Below are 14,878 nucleotides of genomic sequence, written 5' to 3'. Positions count from 1 at the left end.
AGACCTCCCCTCAAGATGGCGCCGGGACCGAAAACGATGACTGCCCGAGTGAGAGCGAATCCAACGACGAAGTTCCGCAACGGGGTCGAAGTAGGACTAGAAGGGGTCAGTAGTAAGTCGTGTGGGTCTGCGACCGGTCTTACGTTCGCACCCAGTCAATTTATCGTGAACCACACGAGAGAAGGAGACTGTGGGATGAGGTAGGAAGAATGCCACCAGAAAAACTTCAGGAAAGCAGATAGGAGACTGAATCCAGAGATACGCAACCCTTTGACGAGTCAATGACTGTAAATTTTGGTATGAAGTTTTGGCGGTGAGGAAGAATACCGTGGGTAGATCGACAGAGGGTCTGAACATTCTGCTATGAACAGTGCGGAGACGCAGAGGTATTGAGGGAAACATTGCGTTCGGAGATTTTGGAGAGTAAGATTGGATGAGCGATTAGAGCAGAGGTCAGTTTAATGAAAGAATGCTTACTATGTCTTTGGTGTATTTGCGTCGATGTTTTTGGTGATGTACACAGCGCGTGCATGCTGAAGCTTCAAGGTGCACTGCAGCTGGCTCGCGTCCCCCTTGCCGACTGTGCAGGCCGTCGCGACATTTGTCATATTCAGGTGGAACTGTTCACCATGCGTGCGCTTGCAATCTCGAACGCTTCCTATTTTCATCCTGAAACGCGTTCCTGAAATGTCAGGCAATGTCGCGTCGCGGGTCAGAGTTTCGGAACTGTGGCGGTGCGCACCGATGGTCCTTCCTCTTCGGAACTTGGGAAGCACTGATGTTGGCTGCAAACCTTGTTGAGAAATGCGAGAACTCGACAGAATCTGCTCTGCAGAACACTCCTTCGATGTGAGGATGGTGGTTTGTATTCTTTCGCGATAGTCGATCAAATCCAACGGCATGCCGATGTCATAATGTCTGCCTTGCCGGCCCGGCAGCGGCGTAGCCAGCAATGGCGCCTCAGCGCTAAACCCACTCGTCCCCCGCTATAGCCACAATCGTCACAGCGCATGGATGTCGAAGCTACCCCCCAGCCATCCGATGGGGGCAGCTATGGACTACTGCGCCGCTGCTGCGGAAGGCCTTGGACGCCTGTCGCAGCTGCCTTGTGCTCTCCAACTTGATATGTGCCTGTGACTACGCGACTGCTAACCTCCTGTGCTGTGTAACGTGCCGCAGCCTCTACTGATCACGCTCAACAGCATCTTGGTGACATAGCTTACCGCAGCTTCTTTGGCAGTGCTTGAGGGAATTGGACGCTCTTTTAGCTGTGTTGGAGGTTTATTTGAGAGAGACGGCATCGTACCTGGCTTTGGAAGCTCGTTATGGAGGTATACATCAGCTTATCTTCCCATCTGGAGTCACGTCAGCTAACTATTGCGCAGAACACTACTACTACACCATACCGCGACTCTCCGGCACGGGATCAAATAACATCGTCTACCCACCAAACATCACCCAGCTCCTCAGACTCATCCGCGACCATAAAACCGCTGTCCGCAACGCCTCCTCCCTACGCAGACGAAGAGCCGTACCGCGACGACCCCCCAACACCAACAGAAGCATCACCCTCGACGCGTCAAACCACTTCACCGACCCACCAACGACAGTCACGACGCAGTCCACCCTACCAACCATACACAGACTCACCACCCCACACCCCAGACGCCGACGATGTCCCCCTCGCCCACCTCGTCTCCCACGCGTACACGCAGTCAACGGAAATATCTCACCAACCTAACGATGCTTTCTATCCAGCCGACGCACCCCCTCCATACGCAATCGCAGTCCGACAGTCTTATCGCGACACGCTTGTGCAGTACGTACCCCGTGGCCAGCACGGGGGTCGCGAGGAAGACGAGGAGAGCCAGATTGGTGTGGATGTGGTGAGGCCGGATGATGTGAGGTACTCGGTTGAGAATATTGTTGCGATGTTTGTGGTTGCGATAATGTTGTTGGTTGTGTCGGGGGTGTTGGCTTGGCTGGCGTTTGGGAGTGGGCTGGTGGGATGATGGGATGTGGAGGGAGGGGGCGGTTCTGGATACAGCGATGAGATGGGATTGATATGATACACACGCGGGCATTCTACGCGACTTTGGATAGGGTGGTAGGATACTTATTGGCGTTTACGTTGGGTACACTGGATACGTTGGGCGCGTTGGACGCATTGGCTACATTGGACACATTGGATACACTGGGTACATTGGAACGTTGGATGGTCGCATCTTGAAATCATTTTAGCACATACTACGCATAGCATCAAGACATTGGCATTGTAAATTTTGATCGAGTCTCAAACATACGCATGCACGCCCATATGTACTGGTTAACGTGCCGCACAATTCGACGCTAGCATACCGTGACCGAACAGGCCCGGTTCCAAGTTTAGACACCAGCCTTACGGACCCTGGTGTGGAGAGTTTAGTGGGTCCGTAGCATGGCATCGATGGTCGTCGGAACAAAGAAACGCGAAGATAGGACGAACTCGCAAACTGCACAGAGATGTCAAGCTTGTACCTTTGCGATTCCAGCCCATTGCTCGCATAGGGCAAGGCATCCGCAACGTGCAACCTCAGGCATCTAGAGTGCTGAGGTGAGCAGTGTGCAGCGGACCCACCCAGCTCGGGCTTGTAAGACGGATGCATCAATGATGGATTGGTCAGGCCGCCAGAGTCAACTGCTTGAGGAAACTATCTTGTCCTCTCCAGAATCGGCCCTGCTCAGCACGTGGTGTTCGGCCGGGAATAGTCGTTGCATGTCGCTGGGGTACCGCTGGGAACTGGACTGAACAGGCGTGTTTGACAGCGGCTTGACGTGGCTGGTCGTGGGCAATGGCCTTAGTATGTGGCGTAGGATGCCCAGGATGCTGACCGGCGGAGAGTGACCCGCTCTTTGTGTACAATTCACCCCGCCGCGTCAATTTCGCCAGCAAGCGCCGTGGCCAGGGACTTGAACTGTTGGGTGTGCGCGCGCTGCATCTGCCGTGTCAAGCTCGAGGATACTTTGCCTGTCCTCCAGCTGCCCCAGCCAATTCCGGGACTGCGCCGCACCGCGTTGGCGGGCTTTCCTTCACACAGCCTTGCAGCTTGCGCCGTTTGGACCGCGCCCAGCTTGCTGTCAGCCGCAGCACCGCTCCCAGATATCCTGCACCGCACCCCTCCCGCCTGACCTCCCTCCTCCCTCCTCTCTCATGAGTTCCATGAACGCCCGTTTCAAGAACCTAGTGGGTTCGAAACGCAAGAGTTCCTCACACAATCCCTCGCCCACGCCCCAAGGCAATCCCGCCCCCACGGGAGCGCAACGACCGACGTCGCTATCGCCCCAGGCTTCGAATTCGAGCAGCACCTCGCTCCCCATGAATCAGCAGAACCCGCTGGGCCGCCCGCCCTCATATACCTATGCCCCTCCCGGCGGCCTCGGTGCGCCGCAACAACAGCACGGCCGGCCCGCGAGCCCTCTGCCGCCCATCAACACGGGCGCGCCTGGCTACCCGCCCCAGCAGACCCCCATGGGCTACCCGCCGCAGGCTGGTCCGCCTGGCTATCCTCCCCAGGGCCCGCCGGGAGCTGGACAGTACGGTCAGGGCTACGGCGCTCCTCCGCCGGGAGCTCCTGCCCCTCATGGTCCCCCCGCAACGTACAATAGGCCCTCGGGCATGGCAGAGGTAGCGGGCGAGGGTCGCTCCAAGGCCCAGCTCATTGTGGGCATCGACTTTGTGAGTAGCCTCAGACACCCCCGGACGCAGCAGCAGCTAACCATGCCACACAGGGCACCACCTTCTCCGGCGTCGCATTCGCCTTTGCGACCAACACCGAGGCCAAGGAAGACATCATCACCGAATGGCCTGGCGCGGGCAACCAGACAAAGCAGAAAGTGCGCTAGACCGACCCCTCCACATGCACCCGCTAACCCTTCCCAGATCCCCACCGTCCTCTACTACGACCAGTACCAGAAGGTAGTCGGATGGGGCCCTGACATCGCCGATGCTCTGGCCCCCACGGGCTACCCCAAGCCTGGTGTGCAAAAGGTCGAATGGTTCAAGCTGCAGCTCATGCTGTCCGGAAACACATACATCGACCCCATCAACCTCCCGCCACTACCCCCGGGCAAGTCTGAGATCGATGTCGCCGCCGACTACCTCTTCCACCTGCGCCAGGCGATGCGGAACCAGCTGCAGAAGACACTTGGTGAGGTATTCAACCGTGAGGAGCGCAACATCAGATACTACCTGACAGTACCCGCCATCTGGAACGACGCTGGAAAGGCTGCAACGCGTGCGGCTGCCATTCAGGCTGGTTTCTTGCGGGACGAAAACGACAACCGACTGACCCTCATTACCGAGCCCGAAGCTGCCGCCATGTTCTGCTCAAAGACTGGTCTGCTCAACCTCAAGATACACGACGCCGTCCTCATCGTCGATTGCGGTGGTGGTACCGTCGATTTGATCGCCTACGAAGTCGAAGAAGAGCAGCCCTTCTCCGTCGCCGAGTGCACAGCTGGATCCGGAGACTCATGTGGTTCCACTGCGCTGAACCGCAACTTCAGCAACATCCTGCGAGCCAAGATCAGGAAGATGAAACTCCCAGATGGCTCCAAGACAGCCGGTAAAGTGTACGCCAAATGCATCATGGACTTCGAGAACAGGATAAAAGCCGACTTCCGAAACAATGGTCAAAAGTGGGCTGTCGACGTCGGTATCGAGGCTGAATTCCCAGAGGCTGGCATTGAGGAGGGGTACATGACCTTCACCAATGAGGAGATTCTACAGTGCTTTGAGCCTGTGGTTAATCGCATTCTCGAGCTTGTCAGGAACCAGATTATTGCTATTCAGGCACAGAACAGGTCGTTGCAGGTAAGCAGTCACAGATGTCGATGCACGTCACTTTCAGTGCTGATTATAGTAGAACGTCTTGGTGGTCGGTGGTTTCGGTGCCTCCGAATATCTCTTCCAACAAATCAAACTCCACGTCCCGCCCCAATTTCAGTCAAAGGTCGTCCGTCCCATGGACTCCGTGGCCGCCATCGTCAAGGGAGCCGTTACAGCCGGTATCACAGAGCGAATTGTCACACACCGTGTTGCGCGTAGGCATTACCTCATGGCCACTCTCCAGCCATTCAAGGAGGGCCACCACCCCGAACAGTACCGTGTTCCGTCTCTCGATGGCAAAGACCGCTGCAAGTACACGCGCCAGATCTTCGTGCAAAAGGGCCAAAGGGTCAAGATTGGCGAGCCAGTCAAGGTTTCGTTCTTCAGGCAAGTCGCGCCTGGTGCGACACTCATGTACGAGGATATACTCTACGCATGCGACGACGACGTTTGCCCAGAGTACACCAAAGACCCTCGTGAGTGAAAAAGATACCTGAACGAAATGTATGTACTAACATCGAACTAGGTATCAAGGAAGTCGTCACCCTCACCTCCGACCTCTCACGAAAGAATCTCGAAAAAGACTTTGAACGCATGGATACCCCTCAAGGTACTTTCTACCGCGTCTACTTTGACATCTACCTCACGCTCGACGGATCCGAATTCAATGCCGAGCTCGTCTGCCAGGGCGAGGTCATGGGCCGCTGCACTGCTCGCTTCAGATAAACGGGGCAATCGCATCTTGATAATACCGAGCAAACTACGCACGACTGTTTTTCGAAAAAGTTGTTAATCTGCGGGAGAGCAAACATACTTTTGGACATTTTACTACCGGGATACGGGCACGATGTATGGGTAGACGAGGACCATGATTGCGACTGTCTCTTCTGCGCGCGCGTCCTCTTTTATCTTGTTTTGTGGGCCATTTTTTTCTCTACCTGACGATCTGGTCCAAAGGCGATTGATGATGTTATATAAGCATACCCCCTCTTCAAACGTTTGAAATAGCAAAATCTTTATCATTGTTTTGACTGGTATTGCTTGGTGTTCCGATCGTTCCTTGTTCAAGTATCGCTCACGCTTACGTTCGTCGAAGGAACGAGACTGTCGACATGTGGAGTGTCCTCTAATCATAGTGATGGCAACAACACAGCTAAGAGAAGAGATCCTGTCGTACATTGAGCAGAGATGCATACAAGCACAAAACCTATCGTACACAAACCGCCATGCACCCCACCCCCATCAATCCTCCAAATCAAACGGCCAAGTATCTCTAATCTCCGCCTCCGTCAACCTCTCCCCATCCTCACTAACCCACACCCTCTCCCCCCGTTCCCCCACCGCCCCCTTTATCGCCTCCTCAAACCACTCCTTCTGCGCCTGATTCGTCACGTCATACATATCCGCCCACACCCACCCACCACTCTCTACACCCAAAATTCTTTGCATTTCCATCTTCATGGTGTGCCGCGCCTCGAACTCTTTGTACTTTTCCCAATGCGCGGCATATTCTTCTCGGCTAGGCATGGGATACGCACATGGGCCTACTGTCGAGAAACCCAGTTCCCCCCATCGCCGCGACGTTTGGATTAGTTCTTCGCGGAAGGGGGCTGCCCCGTGCAGCCAGGATCTGTGGCCGTAGGTGAAGGGGCGGAGGTAGGCTTCGTCCATTGTGAGGGGGATGAGCATTGCGCGGGGGAGATGGGAGTGGATTAGGTGGTCGAAGGCTTCTTCTGCGCGGAGGGTGCTTGAGGGCGTGTATTCTGATTGGTCTTGTTTTTGTTTTTGTTCTTGTCCCTGATCTCCTGCCTCCCCTTGTCTATCATCCTTCGCAACGACTTCCACTTCTTCTTTCCTTGCAAAGTCAGGTGTGGAGTCCGCGTACCAGAACGCTGGCTGTATAGCTGAGGACTGCCAGTCTAGTATCGCCGTCAGAACCGTTGGATCCTCTTCCGAGACGAATATGTTCCGAGAATTCAGGTCGGGGTGGAACAGTATGGGCGTGGACACCGTTTGCATGAGCGTAGTTTGGATCATCTGTTTTGTTATTGCGCGGCAGTATTCTAGGAGGACTTTGTGTTCTGAGATGGTGCCGTGGTAGGACGGGAGGCGGAGGGAAGAGGCTATGCTGGCGGGTGGGAGGCGCGAGAGGCCTACGTCGGTGAGGGCGGAGATGAAGGTGGGGAGGTCTGGCCCTGGGGTGAGGATGAGGATGTTGGGCTGGTACTGGGATGATGGGTGTTGGCTTACATGGTCCTCGGTTAGGCTTGACATCGTGATAATACTTCGGTGAGGTGGGTTTAATGTCCCAGTACAAGTCGTCGCAACTAGGTCCGATGCAGAAGTCTGAGTCTAGAGGGATCGTGGAACCCTCGATGTACGGTGTATCAGTTCGATATATACTACCATACGCAGGGAATGCGAGGTTGGCGGCTTCTTTCATTTTCTGGTAGATGGGTTGCATGCACGAGGCTCGCTGAACCTCTGTCATCTCGTGCCATTTCAGATTCAAACAAACGCCTGGGGCGTGTTCCATGATAATGTATTCGCTTCCAATGTTGTCGGAAGCGTCGTCACTCCAGTCCACGATTTTGGGAATGGGGATACTGGTCTTGCTTTGCACTAAGGAAATAAGAGGTCAGTCATTTCCTTTACCACACTTCTCATCGTCCAACCCCTGAGATTAGAACGTACAATACTCCACAGTAGCAACCTCCGAACCCGTCGTATACCTCGGTGGGCCCGCCACAGAAAACGGCAGTTTCGCAACGAGACGTTTCCCATCATCGGTCTGAAATATGAAGACTCGGTTGCTGCCACCTTCAATCTTCTCACACGAGGTGATGGAATGAGCACCGGGGCATAGTGCTATGATCTTGCGACACAAAGCGTCAAAGTCGAATTGTATGAACCGTGCCTTTCGCTCAATTGCATCGTTACGAAGCCAGCGCCCTTTCGTGTAGTTGTAGGGGTCGAAATCTGTGTGAAGGTTAGCATTGTGATAAGATATAGTTGGCAGGGATGATGGAAATGGCGTACCTTCACCGAAAGAATGCTTTGATTGCGTTGATGTGGAAAATGCTGCTCGAGAAAGACGAATTTGTCCAGGCCTTGTACTTGGGAGTGTATAGACGGGAGCTCCTTGCCAACTTACAAGCCCTCTGCTGATGGATAAGCGTTTGTTATGCGTTCGAACAGTACACAAGGCAAGAGTGGTGAGCGGCCGTCTTGAGATATGGTACATAGCAACTTCTCGAACAACGATAGGTAAATAGATGTATAATCAAACTGTGATCAAGAGAGCGAAAGCGCAACCGCATTGAGCGGAGCTGTTGACAGGCACCCAAAATGCTTGCAACTGTGCCGCAGTCGAACATACGAGGCTGAGCATATCGGCGCTACTCCGGAACGCTTGCTATTGGCGCGTCTGACGCGTAGATCTGTATACGCATTGGAAGTAGCCTTGTAGGCATGACCAGATCTTCTTGCATCAAGGCTACCGATAGAGATGTTTTGAATCGCTGGGTAGCATCGTGAAGAACACAAATTCGAAAGCCGGTTGATGGTATCTTCTGTAGATATTATTCTTGGGGATCATTTAGCTACTTCACCCCTGTGAACGTGATACCCTTAGCACGAATTCCATTCCATTCGAAGGTACCCAATCGATCATCTCTCATCGATGAAAGTTTTACCCCAGCCCTTGGGGATATAATGCAAATAATATGTCACAAGTTCTGTCCTCTTCACTTGACATCCCTCCGTTTAACGCCAACGCTGATAATGCAAATAAAGGTAGAGCCTAAGCTCTTACACCCGGACCAGGTACAGCAGGCGCCGCCTTGTTGACCTCAGGCTTAGTATCCTTTTCTGTGTTCTTCAGACGCGCCAAGATGACTGTGAGCGTCTTCTTCTCTTTTCCGTCGTTGTCCAGGACATGAATGAGATCACGGAGCTGGATGCCGGCGCCTGTTTCGGTCTGCTCAATGGTGTCGCCGAACTTGCGCTTTTTGCCCATGAGAGCCTTTTCGGGCGCTTGGACCGCAGGTGTAGCGGCGCCACTGCCGCCTGTTGCTGCAGCCGGTCGTGGTGTAGATGCACCTGACGCTGGTCCTCCGCCACCGCCCGTCATCCACGAGTATTTTTTCTTCTTGCCACCAAGCGCCATACTGGCGGTCTCGTTGGCTTTGCCAAACACGACAACGTCTGACTGACTTTGCTTCTTGGCAAACGCCAAAGCCTTCTTTGTCACAGGTTCCGGCATGGGTATTGGTGCAGCTGGCGTATCTGCTGAGGAAGCCGAGGCGCCTGCCTGACGCTTTGCGCGCTTGCGAAGGCGCTCCTGCTCCCATTTGTAGTCATCATTTACACGCTTCGTAAGCGCAATGGCAACGTGGTTGACGTTTTGGTATGTTCGCTGAGGGGTTGGGGGTGCTTCGCTTGGAGGCGTTGGAAGTCGTCCCGCATTGGGGACGCCTGAGTCGATTAGCAATAAATTGGAGAATATGCAACATAAACGTACCCTTGCTGGCTGTCGCTGTAGGGCTGACAGCACTGTCTGTTGCCTCCCACGGCGTCTTCAAGATGTTGACTGGCGGAGCCATTTTCTCTGATGCGCCCTCATCTACCACAGCAAGATCAAGCATCTGTGGGGGAATGATGCCATGAGAAGTATTTTGACGACCTTGGCATAAAGCGAAAGAATCCTCAACTATGGTCCGCACACGCTCCTCGGCAGCCAGCGATATCAGCGTCAGAATCTCCACAAGTGGAGCATTTTGGTTCAGTAGACTGGCAGCCTCCAAGCCTACGATTTGTTCGCCGTTGGCACCAGCTGCAGTGGTACGTGCGATCTCTTGCTGTCCCTTGTCTGGGATCTTGTCAAACAAGCCATCAACGTTGATCTGGATACCGTGTTCATAGCCACGTTTCGCGATTCGATGTCTGAGGACACTTGCTGACAGGAACGGGTCATTCAGCGGCTGCTGGGCTGACTCGTTCAGGATCCTGGCGGCTTGCTCGTGCTTCCTGATGAACTCGGCTTCATGCTGCTCCTTGGTCATTTCTTGACTAAGTGCGCCGGTCCCTTGGAATGCGCCGTGGCCCGACTGCTGGCTCCAGTTATTGAAGCTAGCATGTGGTGATGCTGTGGAGCCCGATGCTTGCGAGTTGAAGCTCCTGTAGTTGTGCAGCAGGTTGTCCTCCTCGGCGCGCAGATCGATACCAGATCCTGTGAGCACATCGCTAATGTTATTGACGTCCAGGTCGCGCGCATTTGCCTTTTCCAATTCCGAACTATCGCCAGTCTTGCTATAAGGGACCTTGGGTGGCGGCATAGAGCCCTGGGGCGCTGGCGGCTGTCCATTCGGGTGCTGATATGGCTGAGGCTGGTGGAAGGGCGGAGGCTGCATCGCGGCGGGCGAGGTGGGCAGTGAGTGGTAGCCAGGCGTCTGCGGGGAAGCGGTATAGGGCGAGGGAGGGTATTGGGGCGCGCCAGGCATGCCAAAAGGCGACTGGTACGGCGCAGGCGATGGCGGGTTTGGCGACAGGCGCTGTCGCTTATTCGGAGGGATGCCGCTGCCCATGGTTGGGGACAGGGCGGTGGGCGACTGCTGGTAATTATGCGGTGAGAAAGCGCGCGGCTGTTGCTGGTGGCCCAGATTCTGCGTTTGCACGGGCGGCGGGGGCTGCTGGCCCGGCGGCGGATACTGGTAGTTGTTCGGGTAGGCCATGGTGGGCAGCTCGTCCCTTTCGGGGAGTCGCGCTGGCAGAGGGTTTCTATCGGCGCGTCATCCGGCGGCAGTATGTTCGGGGCTCGATAGCGCTTGCGATGGGACGTGTTCGGCGGGCAGGCGCGGTGGGTGGAGTTGGCAGGCGCGTCGGGGTTGGTGATGTCGCGGTTGACAGAGCGGACGATGAATCTGGGAATGACGAGCACGGACAAAGTCTTGGCAGTCGCGCGCCAGACAAAGAGAGCCGCAACGGTCAACCAACTGCCACTCCGCTCTCACTCGACGCTGCCACGACTTCTCTCTCACCCTTGGGCGTTTCCATCGAGGCGTTGAATATCCCTGCGACACTAATTTACGATTAATGAGCTAGGTCCAGGCGCGGTTCATAGATATCTTACGCGTTCTTCTTCGGCTACCACCTGGACATCCACCAACCCCGTAGCCTCACCTCCGTCGCCCGTATACCACCTAGTAACACATCCACATCGCAACCCACACAACAATGGCATCGAAGAGAAAGGCGACGGCTATGGCGCCCGAGGATGAAGACCCAATAGATCCCTCCGACGAGCTCATGTTCCTGTGCTTAGGAGGCGGTAACGAGGTCGGCCGCTCGTGTCACATCATCCAGTACAAGGGCAAGACCGTCATGGTGCGCATTCAGGACTCGCATACTCTACCGCAGCCATACTAACGAGGGACAGCTTGATGCCGGTATGCATCCCGCACACGAAGGCTTGTCCGCCATGCCATTTTACGATGACTTCGATCTTAGCACCGTAGACGTGCTACTAATTTCACAGTATGTATACGCGCGTCTTGCTTGCCATGGTAGTTGGGGTTCGGCGCATCACTGGAGTCGGACCATGAGCGCGCAAAGGGCACTCGCAATACAGCGACTTGTATATCACTATGAATGGAATATAATTTGCTTCCTCCCGCTCGACTTCGATGATGTGCCCCTCCCTGGTTCCCACCAATGTATCTACAACTTTGGGCGCTTCTACCGGGCTCACCCTGAGTCCTTCAGTCGTCCTCCAGCATGCTGACATCAGGCTAGTTTCCACGTCGACCATGCTGCATCTCTACCCTATGTACTTGCGAAGACCAACTTCAAGGGCCGCGTATTCATGACACATCCGACCAAGGCCATCTACAAATGGCTCATCCAAGACTCTGTCCGTGTCGGTAATATGTCAAGCAATTCCGAGACCAAGATCCAAATGTACACCGAGGCGGACCATCTCAACACCTATCCTATGATTGAGTCAATCGACTTTTACACCACCCACACTGTCTCCGGTGTACGGATAACACCTTACCCAGCTGGTCACGTACTTGGAGCGGCCATGTTTCTTATGGAAATTGCAGGCCTAAAGATACTTTTCACCGGCGACTACTCGCGGGAAGACGATCGACATTTGGTATCAGCTTCAGTACCTCCAGGTGTAAAGATCGACGTCCTCATCACCGAGTCAACATTCGGTATCTCGATGCATACGCCACGTGTCGAGCGAGAGGCACAGCTCATGAAGGCTATTACCGACGTTCTCAACCGCGGAGGTCGTGCTCTACTTCCAGTCTTCGCCCTGGGTAGAGCCCAGGAACTTCTACTCATTCTCGACGAATATTGGAGCAAACATCCAGAAGTTCAGAAGATACCCATATACTACAACTCAAGCTTAGCTCGTAAGTGTATGCAGGTCTACCAAACGTACGTCTCGGCCATGAACGACAACATCAAACGTCTCTTCGCCGAGCGCATGGCCGAAGCCGAAGCCGCGGGAGACACCGGTCGACGTGGAGCTTGGGATTTCAAGTTTGTCCGTTCACTCAAGAGTCTGGAGCGTTTCGACGATCTAGGTGGATGTGTCATGCTTGCCTCGCCGGGTATGATGCAGTCTGGTACATCGCGTGAGCTACTTGAACGATGGGCACCCGACCCAAGGAACGGTGTTATCATTACTGGTTACTCTGTCGAAGGCACCATGGCAAAACAAATTGTTCACGAGCCGGACCAGATTCCAGCGATCATGTCCCGCGCTAGTAACGCAGCACGCCGGCCAGGTCAGAGGGAGAATGAGCAGGCCATGATTCCCCGACGGTGCACCGTCCAGGAGTACAGTTTTGCAGCGCACGTTGATGGAAAAGAGAACATGGAGTTTGTGCAAGAAGTCGCCGCTCCTGTCGTTGTAAGTCTAGCTCATTCCACATACACGGTGAAGACCACGTACTAATTGAATCTCAGATTCTTGTTCACGGCGAAAAGGGTAATATGACACGCCTGAAGTCTAAACTCCTTTCCTTCAACGCCCAGAAGGCCGTCCCCACGAAGATTTACTCGCCCGCCAATTGCGAGGAACTCCGCATTCCTTTCAAGACCGACAAGATCGCCAAGGTAGTTGGAAAGCTAGCATCTATTGCTCCGCCTTTACCTCGCTCTTTGTCTTCCAATGGTGAAGGTGAAGCTGCTGAAGACCAAGAAGGGGAGAAGGTGGACATGATCAGTGGAGTTCTCATCCAGAACGACTTCAAGATCTCTCTCATGGCGCCCGAGGATCTCAAAGAATATGCTGGTCTGACTACAACCACCATTATGTGCCGTCAGCACCTTACCCTATCAGCCGCCGGTATCGATCTCATACGATGGGCGCTCGAAGGAACCTTTGGCGCTATCAAAGAGAGCAGTCTCACAGATGCTGCCGTTGATGGCAAGATGAACGGCAACGGCACAAGTCACAAGGAAGAAGCAGACGAAGAAGTCAGCCGAACAGAGACCAAGTTCACAGTAATGGACTGCGTAAACGTGCTAATCAAGAACGGAGGAAGAGTAGAAGTAGAATGGGAAGGCAACGTAATCAACGACGGTATCGCCGACGCCGTCCTCGCCGTCCTCTTCACAGTCGAATCCTCACCAGCAGCTGTCCGACGTAAGTCTCCCTCCCTCCCCTCTTACCTCTTACCTCATATACTAACCCCAGCTTTAGAATCCTCAAAACAGCACTCCCACAGCCACGCACCCAAACCAGAAGCCGACGACGACATCACCACCACAAAACTAACCCACCGCTTCAAGCAACCACACCCCCACCGCACAACCGACCCCTCCACGCGCCTCGCCCGCCTCTTCCTCTTCCTCGAAGCCCAATTCGGCGAAGAGGCCGTCCGCCCCATCACCCTCCCCCGCAACAGCACCACAACCGCCACCACAAACGGGACTCCCGCCGCTGCCGCCCACCCAGATTCCATGGATACATCCACGCCCGACTCTACGGAGCCTTCCAATATCACGGCGTTTCCCCCTCCCATTGCACCCGACGACCAGTTGTCGGCGGAGGATAAAGCGGAGTTGAAGCGGTTGCATAATCTGGGCATACCGGTTCCGGGGGTGAAGATCAAGTTTGATAGGTTTGTGGCGAAGGTCTGGTTGGAGGATTTGGAGGTCGAGTGTGCGAATAATGCGTTGAGGGCGAGGGTTAAGGCTGTGGTTGAGAGGGGGGTTGAGACGGTTAGTGGGTTGTGGCGGTAGAGTGGGGGTGGTTTGGGGGTGGTTTGGGGTGTTGAGGTAGAATGGTTGGGGAGAAGGACGAGTGTGTAGATCATGGGAGGAGGTGTTTCGACATTCAATCACAGTGGATGGATTTTGCCTTTTTTTTTTTCTCATTCGCGATTACTTCATGGAGAATTTCGATTCGTTCGTGGGGTTCACTAGTTTACCAGAAAGTTCAAACAGCAGTAACTCCAAGTTCCCGATTGCCAAACAACTCCGTGTCTATGCATCCGCCTGTAAGCTGGCAAGCCGCTTGAGCCAAGGTCGAAGTACAAGCCAACCAATCCTATCCCCCCAAATGCCAAGCCGGAACCTCCGACATAGCCTTCTCCTCATGCGTGGGTCGCAGCACCGGCGTCGCGGGCATGCGCGGCGCAGTACGCGATCGCAGGTATTGAATCACCCTCAACAACAGCTTGGAGTGTGAAGCGCGTCCCAGGGTGAAGCGGTCTGGGAGGTCGATGTCTTCCCATTCCGTCATGTCGATTTCGGTACTTGATGTAGTTGAAGAAGAGTGTGAATGTTGCGACTCTGATGTTGGCGCCTCAGATGACGCGGTGTCGAGGGACGTAGTCGACATAGTTGAATATGAAGAGACTGAATATAGTGAAGCATTCGAAGATGATGTCCGCGATGATGTCCGTGAAGAAGTTCGTGATGATGTCCGCGATGATGTCTGCGAAGAAGCCCTTGAAGGATGGGCGGACGGGAACGGAGAGGGCGAGGAAT

At 54.4% G+C, this 14,878-nt stretch overlaps 4 protein-coding genes across 4 annotated transcripts; 2 read left to right on the top strand and 2 right to left on the bottom strand.

Moving 5' to 3' along the window:
• Positions 1–3,190: 3,190 nt before the first annotated feature.
• Positions 3,191–5,593, top strand: J4E84_007103 (uncharacterized protein; the record flags this gene model as incomplete). The annotated part of the gene is made up of 5 exons (XM_049389689.1): positions 3,191–3,715; positions 3,769–3,873; positions 3,920–4,852; positions 4,905–5,343; positions 5,394–5,593. The coding sequence occupies 5 exons, from the start codon at positions 3,191–3,193 to the stop codon at positions 5,591–5,593; spliced, it is 2,202 nt and encodes a 733-aa protein (XP_049242433.1).
• Positions 5,594–6,109: 516 nt separating this feature from the next.
• J4E84_007102 (uncharacterized protein) lies at positions 6,110–7,141 on the bottom strand (the record flags this gene model as incomplete). The annotated part of the gene is made up of 1 exon (XM_049389688.1): positions 6,110–7,141. One exon carries the CDS (start codon positions 7,139–7,141, stop codon positions 6,110–6,112), a length of 1,032 nt encoding a protein of 343 aa, XP_049242432.1.
• A 1,528-nt stretch (positions 7,142–8,669) lies between these two features.
• J4E84_007101 (uncharacterized protein) lies at positions 8,670–10,452 on the bottom strand (the record flags this gene model as incomplete). The annotated part of the gene is made up of 2 exons (XM_049389687.1): positions 8,670–9,343; positions 9,390–10,452. The coding sequence occupies 2 exons, from the start codon at positions 10,450–10,452 to the stop codon at positions 8,670–8,672; spliced, it is 1,737 nt and encodes a 578-aa protein (XP_049242431.1).
• A 649-nt stretch (positions 10,453–11,101) lies between these two features.
• On the top strand, positions 11,102–14,128 carry YSH1 (endoribonuclease ysh1; the record flags this gene model as incomplete). Its single annotated transcript, XM_049389686.1, has 5 exons — positions 11,102–11,251; positions 11,304–11,401; positions 11,660–12,791; positions 12,848–13,529; positions 13,587–14,128. The coding sequence occupies 5 exons, from the start codon at positions 11,102–11,104 to the stop codon at positions 14,126–14,128; spliced, it is 2,604 nt and encodes an 867-aa protein (XP_049242430.1).
• Positions 14,129–14,878: the final 750 nt, after the last annotated feature.

The sequence above is a fragment of the Alternaria hordeiaustralica genome (genome assembly GCF_023758085.1).
Source record: "Alternaria hordeiaustralica strain BMP 2776 chromosome Unknown scaffold_15, whole genome shotgun sequence".
NCBI classification, from domain to species: Eukaryota; Fungi; Ascomycota; class Dothideomycetes; order Pleosporales; family Pleosporaceae; genus Alternaria; species Alternaria hordeiaustralica.
Note: the sequence above shows the minus strand (reverse complement) of the source record. Positions and strands in the feature narration are given on the sequence as shown.